The 20,074-nt window shown below is 44.4% G+C and overlaps 1 protein-coding gene across 1 annotated transcript in view; it reads right to left on the bottom strand.

The window, feature by feature from the left end:
- Positions 1-20,074, bottom strand: part of LOC126243764 (caspase-1-like) — a 149,263-nt gene that overhangs the window by 26,636 nt on the left and 102,553 nt on the right. The window contains exons 4-5 of the mRNA XM_049948186.1: positions 16,824-17,002; positions 5,587-5,728 (exon numbers count right to left, since the gene is read on the bottom strand). Coding sequence (XP_049804143.1) covers positions 5,587-5,728; positions 16,824-17,002 — 321 coding nt within the window. The remainder of the gene's footprint in view (positions 1-5,586; positions 5,729-16,823; positions 17,003-20,074) is intronic.

The following is a 20,074-nucleotide window of genomic DNA, read 5'->3' as shown; positions in this document are numbered from 1 at the left end:
TAGACAAGAGCTTTCAAATGCCCCCATAAATGAAAGTCAAGAGGGTTGAGGTCAGGAGAGCGTGGAGGCTATGGAATTGGCCTGCCTCTACCAATCCATCGGTCACCGAACCTGTTGTTGAGATGCGTACGAACACTTCGACTGAAATGTGCAGGAGCTCCATCGTGCATGAACCACATGTGTCGTACCTCTAAAGGCACATCTTCTAGCAGCACAGGTAGAGTATCCCGTATGAAATCATGATAACGTGCTCCATTGAGCGTAGGTGGAAGAACATGGGGCCCAATCAAGACATCACCAACAATGCCTGCCCAAACGTTCACAGAAAATCTGTGTTGATGACGCGACTGCACAATTGCGTGCGGATTCTCGTCAGCCCACACATGTTGAGTGTGAAAATTTACAATTTGATCACGTTGGAATGAAGCCTCATCCGTAAAGAGAACATTTGCACTGAAATGAGGACTGACACATTGTTGGATGAACCATTCGCAGAAGCGTGCCCGTGGAGGCCAATCAGCTGCTGATAGTGCCTGCACACGCTATACATGGTACGGAAAAAACTGGTTCTCCCGCAGCACTCTCCATACAGTGACGTGGTCAACGTTACCTTATACAGCAGCAACTTCTCTGACGCTGACATTAGGGTTATCGTCAACTGCACGAAGAATTGCCTCGTCCATTGCAGGTGTCCTCGTCGTTCTAGGTCTTTCCCAGTCGCGAGTCATAGGCTGGAATATTCCGTGCTCCCTAAGACGCCGATCAATTGCTTCGAACGTCTTCCTGTCAGGACACCTTCGTTCTGGAAATCTGTCTCAATACAAACGTACCGCGCCACGGCTTTTGCCCCGTGCTAATCCATACATCAAATGGGCATCTGCCAACTCCGCATTTGTAAACATTGCACTGACTGCAAAACCACGTTCGTGATGAACACTAACCTGTTGGCGCTACGTACAGATGTGCTTGATGCTAGTACTGAAGAGCAATGAGTCGCATGTCAACACAAGCACCGAAGACAACATTACCTTCCTTCAATTGGGCCAACTGGCGGTGAATCGAGGAAGTAAAGTACATACTGACGAAACTAAAATGAGCTCTAACATGGAAATTAAGCGTTTCCGGACACATATTCACATAACATCTTTTCTTTATTTGTGTGTGAGGAATGTTTCCTGAAAGTTTGGCCATACCTTTTTGTAACACCCTGTATATCTGTGAAAACTGTTTGCTACAGCACTTGAACGTGCCATCCATAAAAAAAGTCTCGTTTACTTCTTAGAGCCTCTCTCCCTGCTCTTCCACAAGAAACTATTATCCCGTCTCCTGATTTATCGTCGCTTAACAGGAAACTGCTGCCATCATTCATAGTTATTAGCTCTGCTTTAAGTTCAATCTCTTCTCTTGTCTCTGGATCCCTTTCACTTCGTTGTGACTTTGTCCACCCTCTTCGTTGTTCGCTGCTCTGGCATTTCTCTTACAAAGTCGTACCCTCGATTATGCAAGCTACCTAACTCCTCTGAATAGATTTTAGAAATAAACGTATTTTCCTCTCTTGCCCTCTTTTTTGCCTGGTTCAGAGTCCTCTGTACTTCCAACCTTGCGTCATCCAGAGTTCCATAATGATATTGGTGCGAAAAGAACACTGTAGAATTCTTGGTTTTAAGCTTTCCGCAGCAATGCTTCCGTGTAAGAATAACCTTCATAGCGGCAACTAGGCTTACCATGAATTGTCGTTGAAACTTCCATATCCCAACTATTGAGATGGTAATATCCAATGGTACGATGTGAAGTCTACGAAAACTAGGCAGACTGGACTGTGCGGGCGGAGTTCGGCCGAGTCAAATGGCTCTGAGCACTATGGGACTTAACAGCTGTGGTCATCAGTCCCCTAGAACTTAGAACTACTTAAACCTAACTAACCTAAGGACATCACACACATCCATGCCCGAGTCAGGATTCGAACCTGCGACCGTAGCAGTCGCGCGGTTGCGGACTGAGCGCCTAGAACCGCTCGGCCACCACGGCCAGCTCGGCCGAGTCCAGGGAACAGGTAGAGCCAGGTGATTAGGACAGTCCGGATGCAGCTAGGGCGGCACACAATTGACGCAGCTACGAGGCAGAGGGTTGGCAGATTTCTAGTGGGGCTTGAAAACTTTTAACAAATTACGAGTATATGCGTTGTTCAAACTCGTGCCTGTGGTAAAGAGACTGCAACAATAATAGTACAAACTGTGATTTTTAGTTGAATGTGCCATCCAAGTCCTACAAACATTCTCACGCAGTGGCTGATACAGAAGGTGTCAGACGTTAACTGTTACTTAACGCTTTTTTTTATCTCGTTGTCTGTTAAACAAACATGAATGAGTAATATTTGTTTTTAAATTTTTTGTCATTATTTTGATGACTCAACTGTTAGATTTCCAAGACAGTCAAAGGTCACTGACAGATGTCAGAAAAGACAATATTACTACTACTTTCATTGGATTCTTCTTCATTTGCTCTTTCTTCAACTAATACACTATCTTCTTTTACATAGCAGTTATATGGAAGATTTTCTACGTTTTCTTTAAGTCCTTCAGTTTGATCAAGAACCACCTCCCTAATAGGTTCTTAATTTTTGTTAGTCTCTTCAATTTTTTGATCATCTGCAAATGCATTCTTGAACTATAATATTTTTGAGCCTTATTTCCTGTCCTTTGGGTCGAGTGCTTCTCTGACATAAGTTTGACAAATTTCAGCATTGAACCAGCCAACAAATAGACCTTCAAAAACCTGACCACAATTTACTTGTTCATTTATTTATTTACTTATTTTGTGCTCCGCTTGGGCAACGTCGCTGTGTATATGTTCTAAACCAAATTTCTGCATCAATTAACAGAATTATTTTTTTTTTTTTACTTTTAATCAGTAAGGGAGGAGAATTCATACATTCTGTCTGCTACGGAGCTCCATGTTCAACAGTGCGACAATTAGGTCAGCTTCTTTCTTTCTCTGCGAAGTTTCTAACGTTTTCACTCCGAAACAGTTAACTGAAGTACGTAATCGTTTTCTGTTTCGTGTTTTCTGTTTCATGGCACCAGGTGGGGACAGTGGAGAGCAGCATCGTATACCGTACTTCGTTCGTAACTGGCCTGAGAGCGACGATCGCTGAAAATCTACCAGCCGACAGCGAGCCCACAGATGTAGATGCACCAGAACTCGCCTGGGTCGCTGCCCCTTAATTAGTGTACATATTTTAAAAAGGAAAACGTTTCATTGTAACTGTATATACGTCCATCTGCCGACCCATTCACAGCATCGAACATGTTATCGTTGACTGTGGCAGAAACTTTTGTCATGTACTGTGTGTGATTTAATGAGAAGAACACAATGAAGTCGAATTACAACTTCTTTTTTTAATTGTGTATGGCGAAGGAAAACTGCTCTGTGGAATTTTAAACGTTTGTTAGTAAAAGCATCACAAAAGTATTAATGAACCTCTGAAGCAGTGATCTTGCGTAAACTAAAATGTGCCTTGAATGATTTTAACGAGATAAAAGTAATTTCAAGTTACGTAGTCATATCCTTTCAATTTTACAAAGATACTAACAAACACGACCATGAATAATGAAACTTTTATAAGTAAAAATTTCATTAATAATAACTCGGTTTAGAAACATAAGCTGTGGAACATCATTGGAGCAAAGAGCTCAGACAGTCGATATACGGATTCACAGGTACAGTAAACTATGACGAAAAGAATTTTCTGCAACAGGTAGATGCCTCCTCCCATTAGATTAATTCCGCGCGAGCCCAGATGGAACCTTTTAACAAACAATTACGTCGCCTATATTTCTAAGTGACGTTTGCAGGAAAAAATACCTCTGAATAGTAACCACCTTGAACCACAGCAGTGAATACGCGGAGAAAGAGCACACCCAACTTCACTACATTCAGGCAACCGAGAAGGGCGTACAGCGACTAAAATACGCATTATACGAGGGCTATCCACAAAGTACATTAGGTTTTGGAATTAAAAATAAATAAAATATTGGAAATTTTTTTTATTATATACAGATGAAAGCCACACTTAAATACTACTTTTCTACATAGTTGCCATTTAAATTAAGGCACTTATAGTAGCGATGGACGAGCTTGGAAATTCCTTCGTCGTAAAATTAGGCCGCCTGCGCCTTCAACCACGTGGTTACCTCTTCTTGAAGCTGTGTGGCGTCATCAAAACGCTGCATAGCCAACCACTTCTTCATTTCTGGGAATAAGTGGAAGTCGCTCGGTGCCAGGTCGGGACTGTACGGCGAATGAGGAAACAACTCCCACTTAAAAGATTCGAGAACTTCACAAGTGGCATTTGCCGTGTGGGCCCGGGCGTTGTCGTGAATCAGCAAGATCAACTTTCCCCTGCGCTTGTTTTGTATTGCTCTTCTGAGGTTGTGCAGAGTTTGGCAATACCTTTGAGAGTTTATTGCAGTGCCTCTTTCCAGGAAATCCACAAAAATCACACCTTTTCTGTCCCAAAAGACAGTCGCCATCACCTTCCTTGCCGACATTGTCTGCATGCATTTCTTGGGTTTTTGGGGGAAATTTGTGTGCCCCCACTGCATTGACTGCAATTTTGTCTCGCAGTTCACATGCTTAACCCATGTTTCGTCACCAGTAACGATGCGATCGAGTAATGAGTCGCCATCTTTCTCGTAAGAGTCCAAAAACGTTAACGCTGCAGCCATTCGCTGACTTTTGTGAATCTCTGTCAAGATTTTTGGTATCCATCTTGCACAAAACTTGTGGTAACCTAGCTTTTCGGTAATGATTTCGTGCAACAAACTTCGTGAAATTTGTGGAAACTCATAGAGAGTTCCGTTATTGTGAAATTACGGTTTTCACAGACCGCGGCATCGCCTTTTTCGACAAGTTCGGCAGTCACTATGCTGGGTCTTCCACTTCGCTCTTCGTCGTGAACGTTAGTTCAGCCATTTTTAAATTTTATGACCCACTGATGCACTCCACCTTCAGTGATTATGTTGTCCCCATACACTTCACAAAGCTGCCGATAGATTTCTATCGGTGTACAGTTTTTTGCAGTCAGAAACCTTATTACAGCACGCACTTCACACTTCGCGGCATTTTCAATTAACACTGACATTTCAAACTGTCACAGTAACTCAACGGAGTACAGCACGAACCTCTAACTAGCACGGCAGGATGCCGACTGAGCGGCGGAATGCCATGACACCAAGATGGCCGCGCTAGCCCCGCCCCTAACGGACGCAAACGAAAACGTAATGTACTTTGTGGATAGCCCTCGTATGTTACCCTCCCGATTTGCCACTCCCAAAGATTTGCAATGATTCGATGTACAAATGCTGCTGAACAAAGTTGTTGTGGGAGTTCATGAATGTGTTTTTACCTGTTCAAATTCTCAGCAGTACAGACGCAAAAATTTTTTTAAGTTCTATCATTCGCGTAGCATTTCTAGATGGGCAGAATTGAGCTGCATAGAATAGATGTATGTTTGGTAAACTGATTACTCTTAATAAAAATAAAAAAAAAAGAACGGATGTTCTAGTAGTTGACATTGTACCACACCTTCGAATGTGGAGTAGGCGATGAGGAAGTCAGCGAACGATGGCACCTGGAAGCTGGCTGGGATAACTGGAGCAGCATCTGTTGAGTCACCGATGCAGTTTCGGACAATGGTGCCAGGGTCCCTGGTTCGACCTTTGCACGCCTGCAATAAACAGATCGTATCTCAACCATGTATCTACATCTGCATCTGTATGTATTACCTGGACAACACTGTAAAGTGGTTGACAGAGGGTACTTAGCCACAATAGAAGAAACGTTCAAGAGTGGGATTTAAGTTCAAGGAGAAAGGACATCAACGATAAGATTCGCTGATGTCAATGCTGTCCTCAATGAAAGTGAAGAAGAATTACACGATCTGCTGAATGGAATGAACTGTCTAAATGAGTCCAGAATTTGGATTGAGAGCATATCGAAGAAAGGCGAAAGTAATGAGAAGTAGCAGAAATGAGAGCAGTGAGAAACTTAACATCAGGGTCGATGATCACGAAGTAGATGAAGTTAAGGAATTCTGCTACCTAGGAGCAAACTAACCCATGACGGACAGAACAAAGAAAATATAAGAAACAGATTAGAACTGGCAAAAAGGGCCATCCTGGGCAAGAAAAGACTGCTAATATCAAACAAATGTCAAAATTTCAGGAAAAAAATTCTGAAAATTTACGTTGGGAGGACGGCATTGTATGGTAGTGAAACATCGGCTGTGGGAAAATCAGAACAGAAAGGAATCGAAGCGTTTGATATGTGGTGCTAGAGAAGACTGTTGAAAATTAGGTTGACTGATAATGTATGCAATGATGAGGATCTGCACAGAATCGGTGAGGAGAGGAATAGATGGAAAACACCACGAAAAAGAAGAGATGACAGAGGGATAGAAAAACAATTAAAATCGCTCAAAAGAGGAAAGGCCGCTGGACCTGATGGGATACCAGTTCGATTTTACACAGAGTACGCGAAGGAACTTGCCCCCCTTCTTGCAGCGGTGTACCGTAATTCGCTAGAAGAGCGCAGCGTTCCAAAGGATTGGAAAAGGGCACAGGTCATCCCCGTTTTGAAGAAGGGACGTGGAATAGATGTGGAGAACTATAGACCTATATCTCTAACGTCTATCAGTTGTAGATTTTTGGAACACGTATTATGCTCGAGTATAATGACTTTTCTGGAGACTAGAAATCTACTCTGTAGGAATCAGCATGGGTTTCGAAAAAGACGATCATGTGAAACCCAGCTCGCGCTATTCGTCCAAGAGACTCAGAGGGCCATAGACACGGGTTCCCAGGTAGATGCCGTGTTTCTTGACTTCCGCAAGGCGTTCGATAGTTCCCCACAGTCGTTTAATGAACAAAGTAAGAGCATATGGACTATCAGACCAATTGTGTGATTGGATTGAAGAGTTCCTAGATAACAGAACGCAGCATGTCTTTCTCAATGGAGAGAAGACTTCCGAAGTAAGAGTGATTTCAGGTGTGCCGCAGGGGAGTGTCGTAGGACCATTGCTGTAAACAATATACATAAATGACCTTGTAGATGACATCAGAAGTTCACTGAGGCTTTTTGCGGATGATGCTGTGGTATATGGAGAGGTTGTAACAATGGAAAATTGTACTGAAATGCAGGAGGATCTGCAGCGAATTGACGCATGGTGCAGGGAATGGCAATTGAATCTCAATGTACACAAGTGTAATGTGCTACGAATACATAGAAAGAAAGATCCTTTATCATTTAGCTACAATATAGCAGGTCAACAACTGGAAGCAGTTAATTCCATAAATTATCTGAGAGTACGCATTAGGAGTGATTTAAAATGGAATGATCATATAAAGTTGATCGTCGGTAAAAGTAGGTTGCAGTACGCTTGTTCGCCCACTGCTTGAATACTGCTCAGCAGTGTGGGATCCGTACCAGATAGTGTTGATAGAAGAGATAGAGAAGCGCGCTTCGTTACAGGATTATTTAGCAATCGCGAAAGCGTTACGGAGATGATAGATAAACTCCAGCGGAAGACTCTGCAGGAGAGACGCTCAGTAGCTCGGTACGGGCTTTTGTTGAAGTTTTGAGAACATACCTTCACCGAGGAGTCAAGCAGTATATTGCTCCCTCCTACGTATATCTCTCAAAGAGACCATGAGGATAAAATCAGAGAGATTAGAGCCCACACAGAGGAATACCGACAATCCTCCTTTCCATGAACAATACGAGACTGGAATAGAATGGAGAACCGATAGAGGTACTCATGGTACCCTCCGCCACACACCGTCAGGTGGCTTGCGGAGTATGGATGTAGATGTAGATATAGATGTAGACAGGGTGGCAGGACATCTGTTAAGACATCAGGGAATAACTTCCATGCTACTGGAGATAGCTGGGAGTGTAAAACCTTTAGAAGAAGAAAGAGATTGGAATCCATTCAGCAAATAATTGAGGATATGGAGTACATAATTGAGACTAAGAGATTGGCACAGTAGAGGAATTCGTGTCGATCGCATGAAACCAGTCAGTGGACTGATGACTCAAAAAAAATTCTTAATTGATCAGTCTCGCTTCGAACTGACTGTCAGCCAAGAGTGAAAGTCCGGGGAGCCACTTCACTTCATAGCAGGGCCCCGTTGGTTGTCATTCGCGGCACCCTTAAAGCACCGCGGTACGTCGACAACATTGTATGCCCCATTTAGTTGCCGTTCGTGGAAAGCCATCCTGGGTTTACGTTTCAGCAAGATAATGCCCGCCCGCACACAGCAAGAGTTTCTCGTTTTTTCTTCGTGCTTGTCAAGCTCTACCTTCGCCAGCAAGATCACCAGATCCCTCCCCAATTCAGAACAGAATCTGACATCCCTTATGTGGACAACCAACATCTCTATCAATGAACGTCAATGTGCCGGCCGGGGTGGCGGAGAGGTTCTAGGCGCTATAGTCTGGAACCGCGCGACTGCTACGGTCGAGAGTTCGAATCTTGCCTCGGGAATGGGTGTGTGTGATGTCCTTAGATTAGTTAGGTTTAAGAAGTCCTAAGTTCTAGAGGACTGATGACCTCAGAAGTTAAGTCCCATAGTGCTCAGAGCCATTTTGAACGCCAAGGCAAATAACTGCTTGCAGGAGGTTCAGAGCGGGACCAACGCACTTTATTATCGCACATGATTCAGCATCTGTTGGTTTAGAAATGTAGACGCAACATTGCTTTCTTCACAAATAAAGGTTTGCAAAAAAAACTTTACTTAGCGGTCCCTATATTTCCTTACCGCTAGAATGCAGACGGTGCGGTATTCTGGTTATACATGTATACACAAGAATATTTTTCTTCTTTGCACATAACAATACCTTGTTAAAGTTTCTTATTTTGCCTCAGCACATATTTTTGCAATTAATCATTTTATTCGTTTGTGCTACATATTGTCGTAGTCATTTTAAAGGAAAATTATTTTATTCGTTTTGTATTCTCTTTTGGTTTGGGACAAGCTGGCTACTATAATGAGGGAAAGGGAGTGGACTGGAAAACCAGAAGACTTATAAACTCATTATATCTTAATCAAAAAGTTTCAGTTAAAGTGAGAGGAGAAAGTACAAACTGGATCAGACTAGGAAAAGGAGTAAGACAGGGATGCTGTTTATCACCTACTCTTTTCAACCTCTACTTGGAAAATATGATTGACCAATGCTCATTAGATGACAAAGGAGTAGAAATTGGAGGAAGAAGAGTAGGGTGTTTGAGCTTTGCTGATGACGTGGTCCTTCTAGCCACAGGATTTGGTGGACACCATTGCAACTAACGGAAAAAAATATGGAATGAAAATTAACACAAATAAAACATAAGTATTGGCACTAGGAGGAAATAAGGAAATAAAAATTATGCTGAATGGAGAAACACTAGAACAGGTGAAACATTTTAAGTATCTTGCAAGCAGGATAGACACCGACTGGAAGTGCACCACAGAAATTAAAACAAGGATAGCAATGGCAAAAGAGGCGTTTCATAAGAAAAGGAGAATCTTCTGCAGCGGCCTGGACAGAGAACAACTCAGAAAGAGACTCATAAAATGTCTTGTATGGAGTGCTCTTCTATATGGCGCTGAAACATGGACTATGAGGAAAAAAGACAGAGAAAGGCTGGAGGCTTTTGAGATCTGGACATGGCGGAAGATGGAAAGAATAAGTTGAATGGACAGAGTAAAAAATGAGGAGGTACTGAGAAGAGTGCGAGAGAAAAGACAGTTACTAGATGTAATAAAGAAAAGAAAAAGAAATTGGATTGGGCATATATTAAGAAAGAATGACGGACTTATAAAAACAGTTTTAGAAGGTTATGTAGAAGAGAAAAGGAAGCGAGGAAGGAAGAGATTCCAGATACTGAATGACATGATGGACGGTACAACATACAGCAGCCTTAAGAAGAAAGCAATGGATCGCAGAAAATGGAGAGGCAAAGGACCTGCTAATATAGCAGATAACTGATGATGATGATTCTCTTTTATAATGTCCTTGCCTTTAGACTACGTACAATTTTTTTCTATTTAAGACCCGAAAATGTATGTCTCACTGTTGTATTACCGCTTCAGTTACGTGTTTCATACGGCTGAGCGGTTATCGCTTTCCTCCATCTATATACTACCTCCGTTGTGCCCTCCTTGACGACCAGCCATTCCGATTCAACATTAGACTACCCACGCCAGGGCAGGTCCTTCAGCTTTAGTGCCACAGACGTGTTTCTTCTTAACATCAGTGTTCCCCACCAAGATTATTAAATATGTTTTTCAATGTAATTTTGCCGTGTGTCTGTTTTTTTACATTTTATGGCAACTGTTTTTAACTGAAAGCGAAGGAAGTCATGTCTCGTATGTACAAAAACTTCCATTTCATTTTCGCCTTAAAATTTTTCTAATTCATTGTGTATATCTCACATTTATGTTTATTATTCTTTCATCTTATTTAGATTTTCTTCTCGAGGCGTTGACATGGGGAAGGGAGTAAGTTATGAAGGCAAATTTGAGAGGAGAAGCAAAACACTGGTTTGACATTATGAAAAATGAAGTTGTATTTACCAAATGGTTATATATTTACAGCAAGCTGCACATTTTTATAAGAAATATAATTATGGTGTACAAATATTGCGGTGAAATGCGCGATATTTGACTTCCATGTAGTCCAAAATCGCCAAGAAGTTTTTTTTAATTCTAGCTGAATTTACGCTTTTTCAAAATTTCGTGCTCCCCCCCCCCCCCACGGTTACATTTCATTGTATGAATCTTTTATTCGTACAATGGACAGCTTATCCCTCGCAATTCTATTCCAAGAAGCAGAACTGACCTTAACTAGTTCTGCATGCAATAATATACCGCATGCCGAGGCGAAATCATAGAAATGTTCCTCCGACATCTTTACAACATTGAATGGCTGTACATGCTGCGCTCCTCTAATCATATCAGCTATTGTGTGAGGAGTCATTGGTTGTGAAATCTTCTTTCTCTTCTCTTCTCTATTATTCCGAAATCTGGGAGACAAGGCATCTACGAATACTCCGATACTAGAAGTCACAAATTGACATTTTCAACCATACCGTTGTCCACTGAGTAGGTTAAACCCGTCAAAACCATCCAATTTTTATTTTGGCCCACGCATTTCGCACACCACACAATCAGAGATACGTGAATGGAACAAGTTTGGGAGTCATTTTGTCGTTCTAACAACTCCTAGTAACGTTACTATCGAATCAATAACACAGTAATGAACGGTTGGTTACAGAGTAAACCCTGGTATCTCTGTGGCTTCTTGGCTTACTTCCAAACCCACGCCAGCTCACTTTGTGTAACAAGCGCCATCTCGCATCGTTCGTAAGAACGCAACGGCTGACAACTTCGACATTCTGCTTCTTCTGTGCCACTGGCGACATGTCTCACTTCCTTTTCGATAACAAATCTGAAAAATGATTTGTTTTGACTTACTACGTTTCCCATGTCAGTACCTCAAATATTAATAATAAAGAAAAAAAATGTTTAAAACACTATTGAAGATTTCATTCATTCTGAAGGAGATATCTCTAGTAGTACTGAAACCTGGACAAGGCCTATTACGAATGAACATCATTCAACCAATTGGCTGTATACACTGAATAGCCAGAAGATGACGACCACCTACCTAGTAGCTGTATGTCCACCTTTGGCATGGATAAGAGCAGCGATTAGTCGCTACAATGCAGCCTTGGTAGGTCTCTGGAGGGAGTTGGCACCACATTTGCACGTACAAATCACCTAATTCCCGTAAATTCTGGGGAGATGGACGATGGGCTCGGACACGACGTTCAGTCACATCCCAGACGGATTCCTACGGCGAGTTGGAGGCCAGCACATCACTTGGAGTTCATCAGTGTCTTTCTCGAACCGATCCATCACACTCCTGGCCTTGTGGCATGGCGCATTATCTTGTTGAAAAATGCCATTGCCTTCGGGAAACAAGATCATCTTGAAGGGGTGTACGCGGTCTGCATTCAGTGTACGATACTGCTTGGCCGTCATGGTGCCTTGCAAAGCTCCGCTGGACCAATGGATGCCCATGTGAATGTTCCCCAGAGCATAATGGAGCCGCCGCCAGTCTGTCTCCGTCCCGCAGTACAGGTGTGAAGTAGCTGTTCTCCTGGGAGACGACGGATTCGCGCCCTCCCATCGGCTTCATGAAGAATGTATTTGAGCCATAGTAAAATTTGCTCTTTTGAAGAGCGCGCCGCAGCGCGTAGTGTAAAGCAGTCGCCGGCCGCGGTGGTCTCGCGGTTCTAGGCGCGCAGTCCGGAATCGTGCGACTGCTACGGTCGCAGGTTCGAATCCTGCCTCGGGCATGGATGTGTATGATGTCCTTAGGTTAGTTAGGTTTAAGTAGTTCTAAGTTCTAGGGGACTAATGACCACAGCAGTTGAGTCCCATAGTGCTCAGAGCCATTTGAACCATTTTGTAAAGCAGTCGCCCTCCGTTTCTGGCGGTGGCGCCGCTGTGGCAGTCGCAGCTTTGGTGTGCCCCTCTGGTGGGAAAAGGGAAAAGTTGCCTGTTCACGTGCATTTAAGGGGCGCTGTGAGCTCGGTAGAGGCACCCTCCCCCCTCCTACTCCCCCTCCCTCTCTTGTGCCCCCTTTCAGTGTCTCTGAACCCACTCCTGCCCTGTCTTCCCTCTTCACCTCCCGCCCCACGTGTCTCCTGCCTCTTCGTGTACCCACTGATGCCCCTCCACTCTTCATCCCGCCGCTTCCCCTGCTGCCTCTTGCTCTCCCCTCCTTTTTCATACTCTCTGACCTTTCCCTCGGCAGGTTCCACCTGGTAGTTTTATATTCTTCGTTGTGTGTGCTCCAAGTGGGTTTTAAGTTTGTTGTTCTGGAGTGTTTTTAATACTGTGGCCGACTTTTAACCTGTGCATGTCCATTCAGTGTCTTCTCTGTGTTTTAAGAGTCACCACCTGTGTTTTTTAACTTTCTGGTGACTTTTTTAACTGTCCTCCATGACCTACTCCATGTCAGTCTATTTTTGCCTCCATTTTCTCCTATTATTCTGTTTTAAGTTCCCCTTTTTTATCGCCTTATGTATGTAACATTTTATTCTTATTTTAAGTTGTCATGTCACTCGGCTGAAGAGCGGCAGACTGTGCCGCTGACAGCCCTCCCCTGCCCATATGGAGCAGGGGAATGAAATCACAACAAAGAAACAAAAAAAAAAAAAAACTCCATAGAGGGGCAGTCTCTCAGTCTCAACGAGTCTGGTCAGTTGGTCATCCGGCTCAGTGTGTGGCAGTTAGTGTCTGTTCGTCATTTGGAGTTCTAGTATGTCTGGATAAAAAGCCGGCACTAGGAGGGGGGCGAGTCTGGGCAGTTGGTCAGCCGGGTCAGTTTGGGTCAGCAGTCAGTGTCTGTCTGTCGTCCGGTGTGCTAGCATGTGTTAAGCCGCCAGTCTGCTCGAGTTTGCTCAGGCAATGGTCATTGGCGGTTGGATCGATCGGTTGGTCGGTCGCGTACAGAGACACGAGATGACTTGTCCGCCTGGAGCGTCGGCGCATGTGAGGTCGCCACGTGAGTCCAGTGGGCCGCGCCGTATAGCGAGACGTAAGGGTTTCGCGGCCGGCACGAGAGCGACAGGAGCCAACCTACGACATCAGTCTGGCCGATACGAGTTGCAACGCCGTGAGACAGGAGATCGGCGCGCCTTCCTGCGTCCGTTGAAGCGGCTGGCAGCGGACGGTTCGGGAGAATGTTTGAGGGTGCTGCGCCAGGTCTTCGCTATACATCGCCGTTTATTAGAAGTTAACTGATTGCGGATATATTGTTTCATTTACTTGTAAAATTCTACTTGTGTTCTTGGTCAGTCTCTCGTCCCCAGCTTGCTTGTTTGTCTCTCGTCGGCATTTGTTAGGCAGTTAGTGTCTGTCTGTCGGTCTGCCGTACGTTAATAACTGCCTCTGTCATGTTTGTCGGATTCGGTGTTAACGATATTATTGCTTAAAGGCCGAATTGCTTATCATCTTGCGAGGTGGTATATGTGTAATGTAGAGCATGTTGTACATTTTATGTAAGTCTGCATTTTATGGGTTTTATTTAAATAGTCATTTTAGGTTATAAGCTTGCCACCCTTCCACCGTAATAGTCCTAAAACAATTTTTTAAAAATTGCACTTTCAGTGGCAAATAATTTGAGGGTTGTACCATTTCCATTCCTCTTACGGGGTGCATAGTTTACATGTTTGTATGAGTTGTTAAAATTTTTGTTTAAAGTAATCTGGTGTGTTGCAGATTTGCACCAGTGTACTCTTTGAGAGGTTGTTGTGAGCGGTTATGACTACGGCCGTGATGAGAGGGAGCAGGCAAGCTTCTCATTCCAAGGGCTCCTACTGTTAATATTGTTCTTGCCTCAAAATAAAACTGTAACTTGATATTTCGAGGGTGCTTTTCTGCTTATAATTTTATGTCTGTTTTGAAAAGGCCTTTAGGAATAAAATTCACATTTGTTAAATTGTGACTTGATATTTCGAAAATTCACATCTGTTAAAGGTGCATTTTCCATCAGTTGCTTTATGGCAACTACTTCCACGCTCACCTAGGGTGATTAAATGTGTCAATGTTCTTGATGAATCGCCAGTAAATAAAGTAATTCTTTAAGAAAAGATTTTGAAAGTAAAATTACGGTTCAGTATCGGGATTCATCTGACCATGCAACGCTCTGCCACTGCGCCAATGGCCAGTGCTGATGGACACGTGCCTATTTTAGTCGTAGTTGCCGATGTTGAGGTGTCAACATTGGCACATGCATGAGTTGTCGACAGTGGGGGCCCATCGTTAGGAGTGTGTTCAGACACACTTGCACTCCATCCAGCATTAAAGTCTGATGTTAGTTCCGCCACAGTTCACCACCTGTCTTGTTTTACCAGTCTGCCCAGCCTACGACGTCCGACATCTGTAATGAGGGGTGGCCGCCCAACCCGACGACGCTTGGACGTGGTTGCACCTTGGTTTGGCCACGTGTGGAAGACACTCAGCACAGCACTCCTCGAACACCCGACAAGTCGTGCCGTTTTCGAAATGGTCGCGCCGAGGCTCCGCGCCATCATGATCTGCCCTCTATCAAACTAAGAGAAGGCCTGCCTTCCCAATTCTGCACACGGGCAGCATGCTCACTCATACTACGCTATTGGCCACTAAAATTGCTACACCAAGACGAAATGCAGATGATAAATGGGTATTCATTGGACAAATATATTATACTAGAACTGACACGTGATTACATTATCACGCAATTTGGGTGCATAGATCCTGAGAAATCAGTACCCAGTACAAGCACCTCTGGCCGTAATAACGGCCTTGATACGCCTGGGCATTGAGTCAAACAGAGCTTGGACGGCGTGTACAGCTACAGCTGCCCATGCAGCTTCAACACGATACCACAGTTCATCAAGAGTAGTGATTGGCGTATTGCGACGAGCCAGTTGCTCGGCCACCATTGTTCAGACGTTTTAAATTGGTGAGAGATCTGGAGAATGTGCTGGCCAGGGCAGCAGTCGAACATTTTCTGTATCCACAAAGGGCCCGTACAGGACCTGAAACATGCGGTCGTGCATTACCCTCCTGAAATGTAGGGTTTCGCAGGGATCGAATGAAGGGTAGAGCCACGGGTCGTAACACATCTGAAATGTAACGTCCACTGTTCAAAGTGCCGTCAATGCGAACAAGAGGTGACCGAGGCGTGTAACCACTGGCACCCCATACCATCACGCCAGGTGATGCGCCAGTATGGCGATGACGAATACGCGCTTCCAATGTGCGTTCACCGCGATGTCGCCAAACACGGATGCGACCATCATGATGCTGTAAACAGAACCTGGATTCATCCGGAAAAATGACGTTTTGCCATTTGTGCAGCCAGGTTCGTCGTTGAGTACACCATCGCAGGCGCTCCTGTCTGTGATGCAGCGTCAAGGGTAACCGCAGCCATGGTCTCCAAGCTGATAGTACATGCTGCTGCAAACGTCGTCGAACTGTTCGTGCAGATGGTTGTTGTCTTGCAAACGTCCCCATCTGTTGACTCAGAGATCGAGACGTAGCTGCACGACCCGTTACAGCCATGCGGATAAGATGCCTGTCATCTCGACTGCTAGTGATACGAGGCCGTTGGATCCAGTACGGCGTTCCGTATTACCCTGCTGAACCCACCGATTCCATATTCTGTTAACAGTCATCGGATCTGGACCAACGCGAACAGCAATGTCGCGATACCATAAACCGCAATCGCGATAGGCTACAATCCGACCTTTATCAAAATCGGAAACGTGATGGTACGTATTTCTCCTCCTTACACGAGGTATCACGACAACGTTTCACCAGGCAATGCCGCTCAACTGCTGTTTGTGTATGAGAAATCGGTTGGAAAGTTTCCTCATGTCAGCACGTTGTAGCTGTCGCCACTGGCGCCAACCTTGTGTGAATGCTCTGAAAAGCTAATCGTCTGTATATCACAGCATCTTCTTCCTGTCGCTTAAATTTCTCGTCTGTTGCACGTCATCTTCGTGGTGTAGCATTTTAATGGCCAGTAGTGTAAATGCGCCGTGCGTGTGTCTGATTAACAGTAATTCCTCATTAGGTGGCGCTGCTATCACCTGGACGGGTTTATATCGATAGTAGGTCGGTGGCCATAAAGTTCCAGGCTTATCAGTGTATATTACTAACTGAAAATCTTGTTTGTAGTACGACATAAATAATGGAAGTAAACAGAGCTGACGGGCAGCCTACCTGAATGAAGAAGAGCTTGGGCTTTCCAGCGAGAGTGCGACAGCTGTTGGCTGTGAAGGGCTCCCACAGCCTCCTGGCGTCGTACTCCCTGTCCTTCGCATCCAGCCTGCCGCCGCGCTCGCCATGCGTCAGCACGATCACCGCCAGGCAGTCGTGCTCGCTGTGGTCCTGTTGAGCCACTGGAACCACGTAACGACCACGCTGTCACAACCGGTGCCTCACACAATGGCTTACTCTATTTTTATTTGCGGTTGGTATACAAGGCTATACAGCTAAGCTCTTCACCTGTTTGTTCCTGAAGATACCGTAATAATGTTTTCAAACGATGAAGAGTCCTCGCTAAATGACGTACAATGCCATTCCATAAATTTATTAATTACAATTTCTCGTTTTCAAACAGGAGTATACTACAGGGTGTCCGAAAAGACTTTCCCTGATGACATAAATTGATAACTCAGGCTAGAAGTAAGATACAAATATGAAACTTGTGTCGAATTGTTTACAACTATCGAAGTTTTTGTTCTGTTTTAGGTTCGCAGTACATAAGTAGTGGATGAGGTGCAGTGCCGAAGAAGCCATGTTAACCAACCAGGAGAAGGCACAGTGTGTCCTGTGGTACCTTGAGACAAGATCACCAACCACAGTGCAGAGACACTTCCAGACAACATTTGGAAGGAATCCACCTGATGTCAATAGCATTAAAGCCTGGTATGAGAAGTTCAAGAACACAGGATCGGTTGCTGACCCTCCGAGGTCTGGTCGACCAAGAACCTCAGCAGACAGAGTGGAAGCTGTAAGGCAGTCTTTTCTGCGAAGTCCGAAGAAATCGGTGCGCAGGGCCTCACGTGAATTACAGATGCCAAAAAGCTCTCTGCATGACGTTTTACGGCAAACGTTTATTGTTTCGCGCATACAAAGTGCAAATTGTTCAGGCCTTGTTGCCCAATGACAGTACACGTCGATATGACTTTGAGGTCGAAATGCTATCACGTATTGAGGATGATGTTGGTTATCTCAGACGAATTGCCTTTTCCGACGAAGCGACCTTTTTTGTCAGTGGAGTAGTGAACCGCCATAATGTGCGCATTTGGGGTTCGCAACCCCCTGGCGAGGTCATGGAGTGCACCAGAGGCAGTGCGAAGGTGAATGTTTGGTGCGCGCTATTGCACGATCGAATTATCGGGCCATTCTTCTTCGCTGAGGCTACCATCACATCTGCAGTGTATCTGAACATGTTGCAACTGTATGCTGTTCCTCAGCTGCTTCAGTATCACCTCGATGTCTTGTTTCAGCAAGACGGTGCACCGCTTCATTGGGGTTTGGACGTCCGTGCCTATCTCGATATGACCTTTCCTGGGCGATGGATTGGTCGTGATGGGTCAACGGTTTGGCCTCCACGATCTCCTGACCTAACCCCATCAGACTTCCTTTTATGTCAAAGACGAGGTCTACCGAACACGTGTACCTGATCTTGAAACCCTGCGGCAACGGATAACCACAGTCGTTGAATCGATCCCTCCTGTGATCTTGGCTAATGTGTGGACGGAAATTGAAAATCGCCTAAATGTGCTACGTGTTACCAAGGGTGCTCACGTGAAAGTTTAGTGATGTGTGTAAAAAACTTTGATAGATTGTAAACAATTAGACACCAGTTTCATATTTGTGTCTTACTTCTAGCCTGAGTTATCAGTTAATGTAATCAGGGAAAGACTTTTCGGACACCCTGGTACCGTAGTTCTGAACGAGACATTTGACGGCGTTCCGCTTTCCAAAATCTGACGACTAGTTCAGATAAATGCTGTCGGCAAGGTGAACGAAAGACTGCGTTTTATTGGTAGAACACTTAGAAGATGCAACAGATCTTCTAAATAGACTGCCTACACTACGCTTGTCCGTCCTCTTTAAGAGTATTACTGCGTGGTGTTGGATACTTAACAGGTAAGATTAACGGAGTACATCGAGAAAGTTCAAAGAAGGGCAGCACGTTTTGTATTATCGAGAAGTAGGTGAGAGAGTGTCACTGACATGATACAGGGCGGACAGCATAACAACAAAGGCGTTTCAATTTGCGGCGGGAACTTCTCACGAAATTTCAATCGTCAACGTTCTCTTCCGAATGGGAAGATATTTTGTCGATGCCGACCGACATAGGGAGAAATGATCATCGTCACAAAATAAGGGAAATCCTACCTCGCACGGAAAGACATAGGAGTTAGTTTTTGCAGCACGCTGTTCGAGAGTGGTATAAGAAATGTTGGTCTTATGTCAAAGCTGTAGATGGATCAAAACAAAATGTCCAGACACTCTGTGCCCAAAATGGTACTGAAACAGAGAATGACTGACTAAAGGCCGAAATACTACATGTCTTTTTCCAAAGCAGTTTCACAGAGGAAGACTGCACTGTAGTTCCTTCTCTAGATTGTCGCACCGAAGACAAAATGGTAGATATAGAAATAGATGACAGAGGGATAGAGAAACAATTAAAATCGCTCAAAAGAGGAAAGGCCGCTGGACCTGATGGCATACTAGTTAGATTTTACACAGAGCACGCCAAGGAACTTGCCCCCCTTCTTGCAGCGGTGGATCGAAGGTCTCTAGAACAGCGTAGCGTTCCAAAGGATTGGAAAAGGCCACTGGACATCCCCGTTTTCAAGAAGGGACGTCGAACAGATGTGCAGAACTATAGACCTATATCTCTAACGTCGATCAGTTGTAGAATTTTGGAACACGTATTATGTTCGAGTATAATGACTTTTCTGGAAACCAGAAATCTACTCTGTAGGAATCAGCAAGGGTTTCGAAAAAGAGGATCGTGTGAAACCCAGCTCGCGCTATTCGTCCACGAGACTCAGAGGGCCATAGACACGGGTTCCCAGGTTGTTGTTGTGATCTTCAGTCCTGAGACTGGTTTGATGCAACTCTCCATGCTACTCTATCCTGTGCAAGCTTCTTCATCTCCCAGTACTTACTGTAACCTCCGTCCTTCTGAATCTGCTTAGTGTATTCATCTATTGGTCTCCATATACGATTTTTACACTCCACACTGCACTCCAATGCTAAATTTGTAATCCCTTGATGCCTCAGAACATGTCCTACCAACCGGTCCCTTCTTCTTGTCAAGTTGTGCCACAAACTCCTCTTCTCCCCAATTCTATTCAACACCTCCTCATTAGTTATGAGATCTACCCATCTAATCTTCAGCATTCTTCTGTAGCACCACATTTTGAAAGCTTCTATTCCCTTCCTGTCCA

Source organism: Schistocerca nitens, chromosome 1 (genome assembly GCF_023898315.1).
Source record: "Schistocerca nitens isolate TAMUIC-IGC-003100 chromosome 1, iqSchNite1.1, whole genome shotgun sequence".
NCBI lineage: Eukaryota > Metazoa > Arthropoda > Insecta > Orthoptera > Acrididae > Schistocerca > Schistocerca nitens.
The sequence above is the reverse complement of the archived record's forward strand: the minus strand, read 5'-3'. Positions and strand labels throughout refer to the sequence as shown.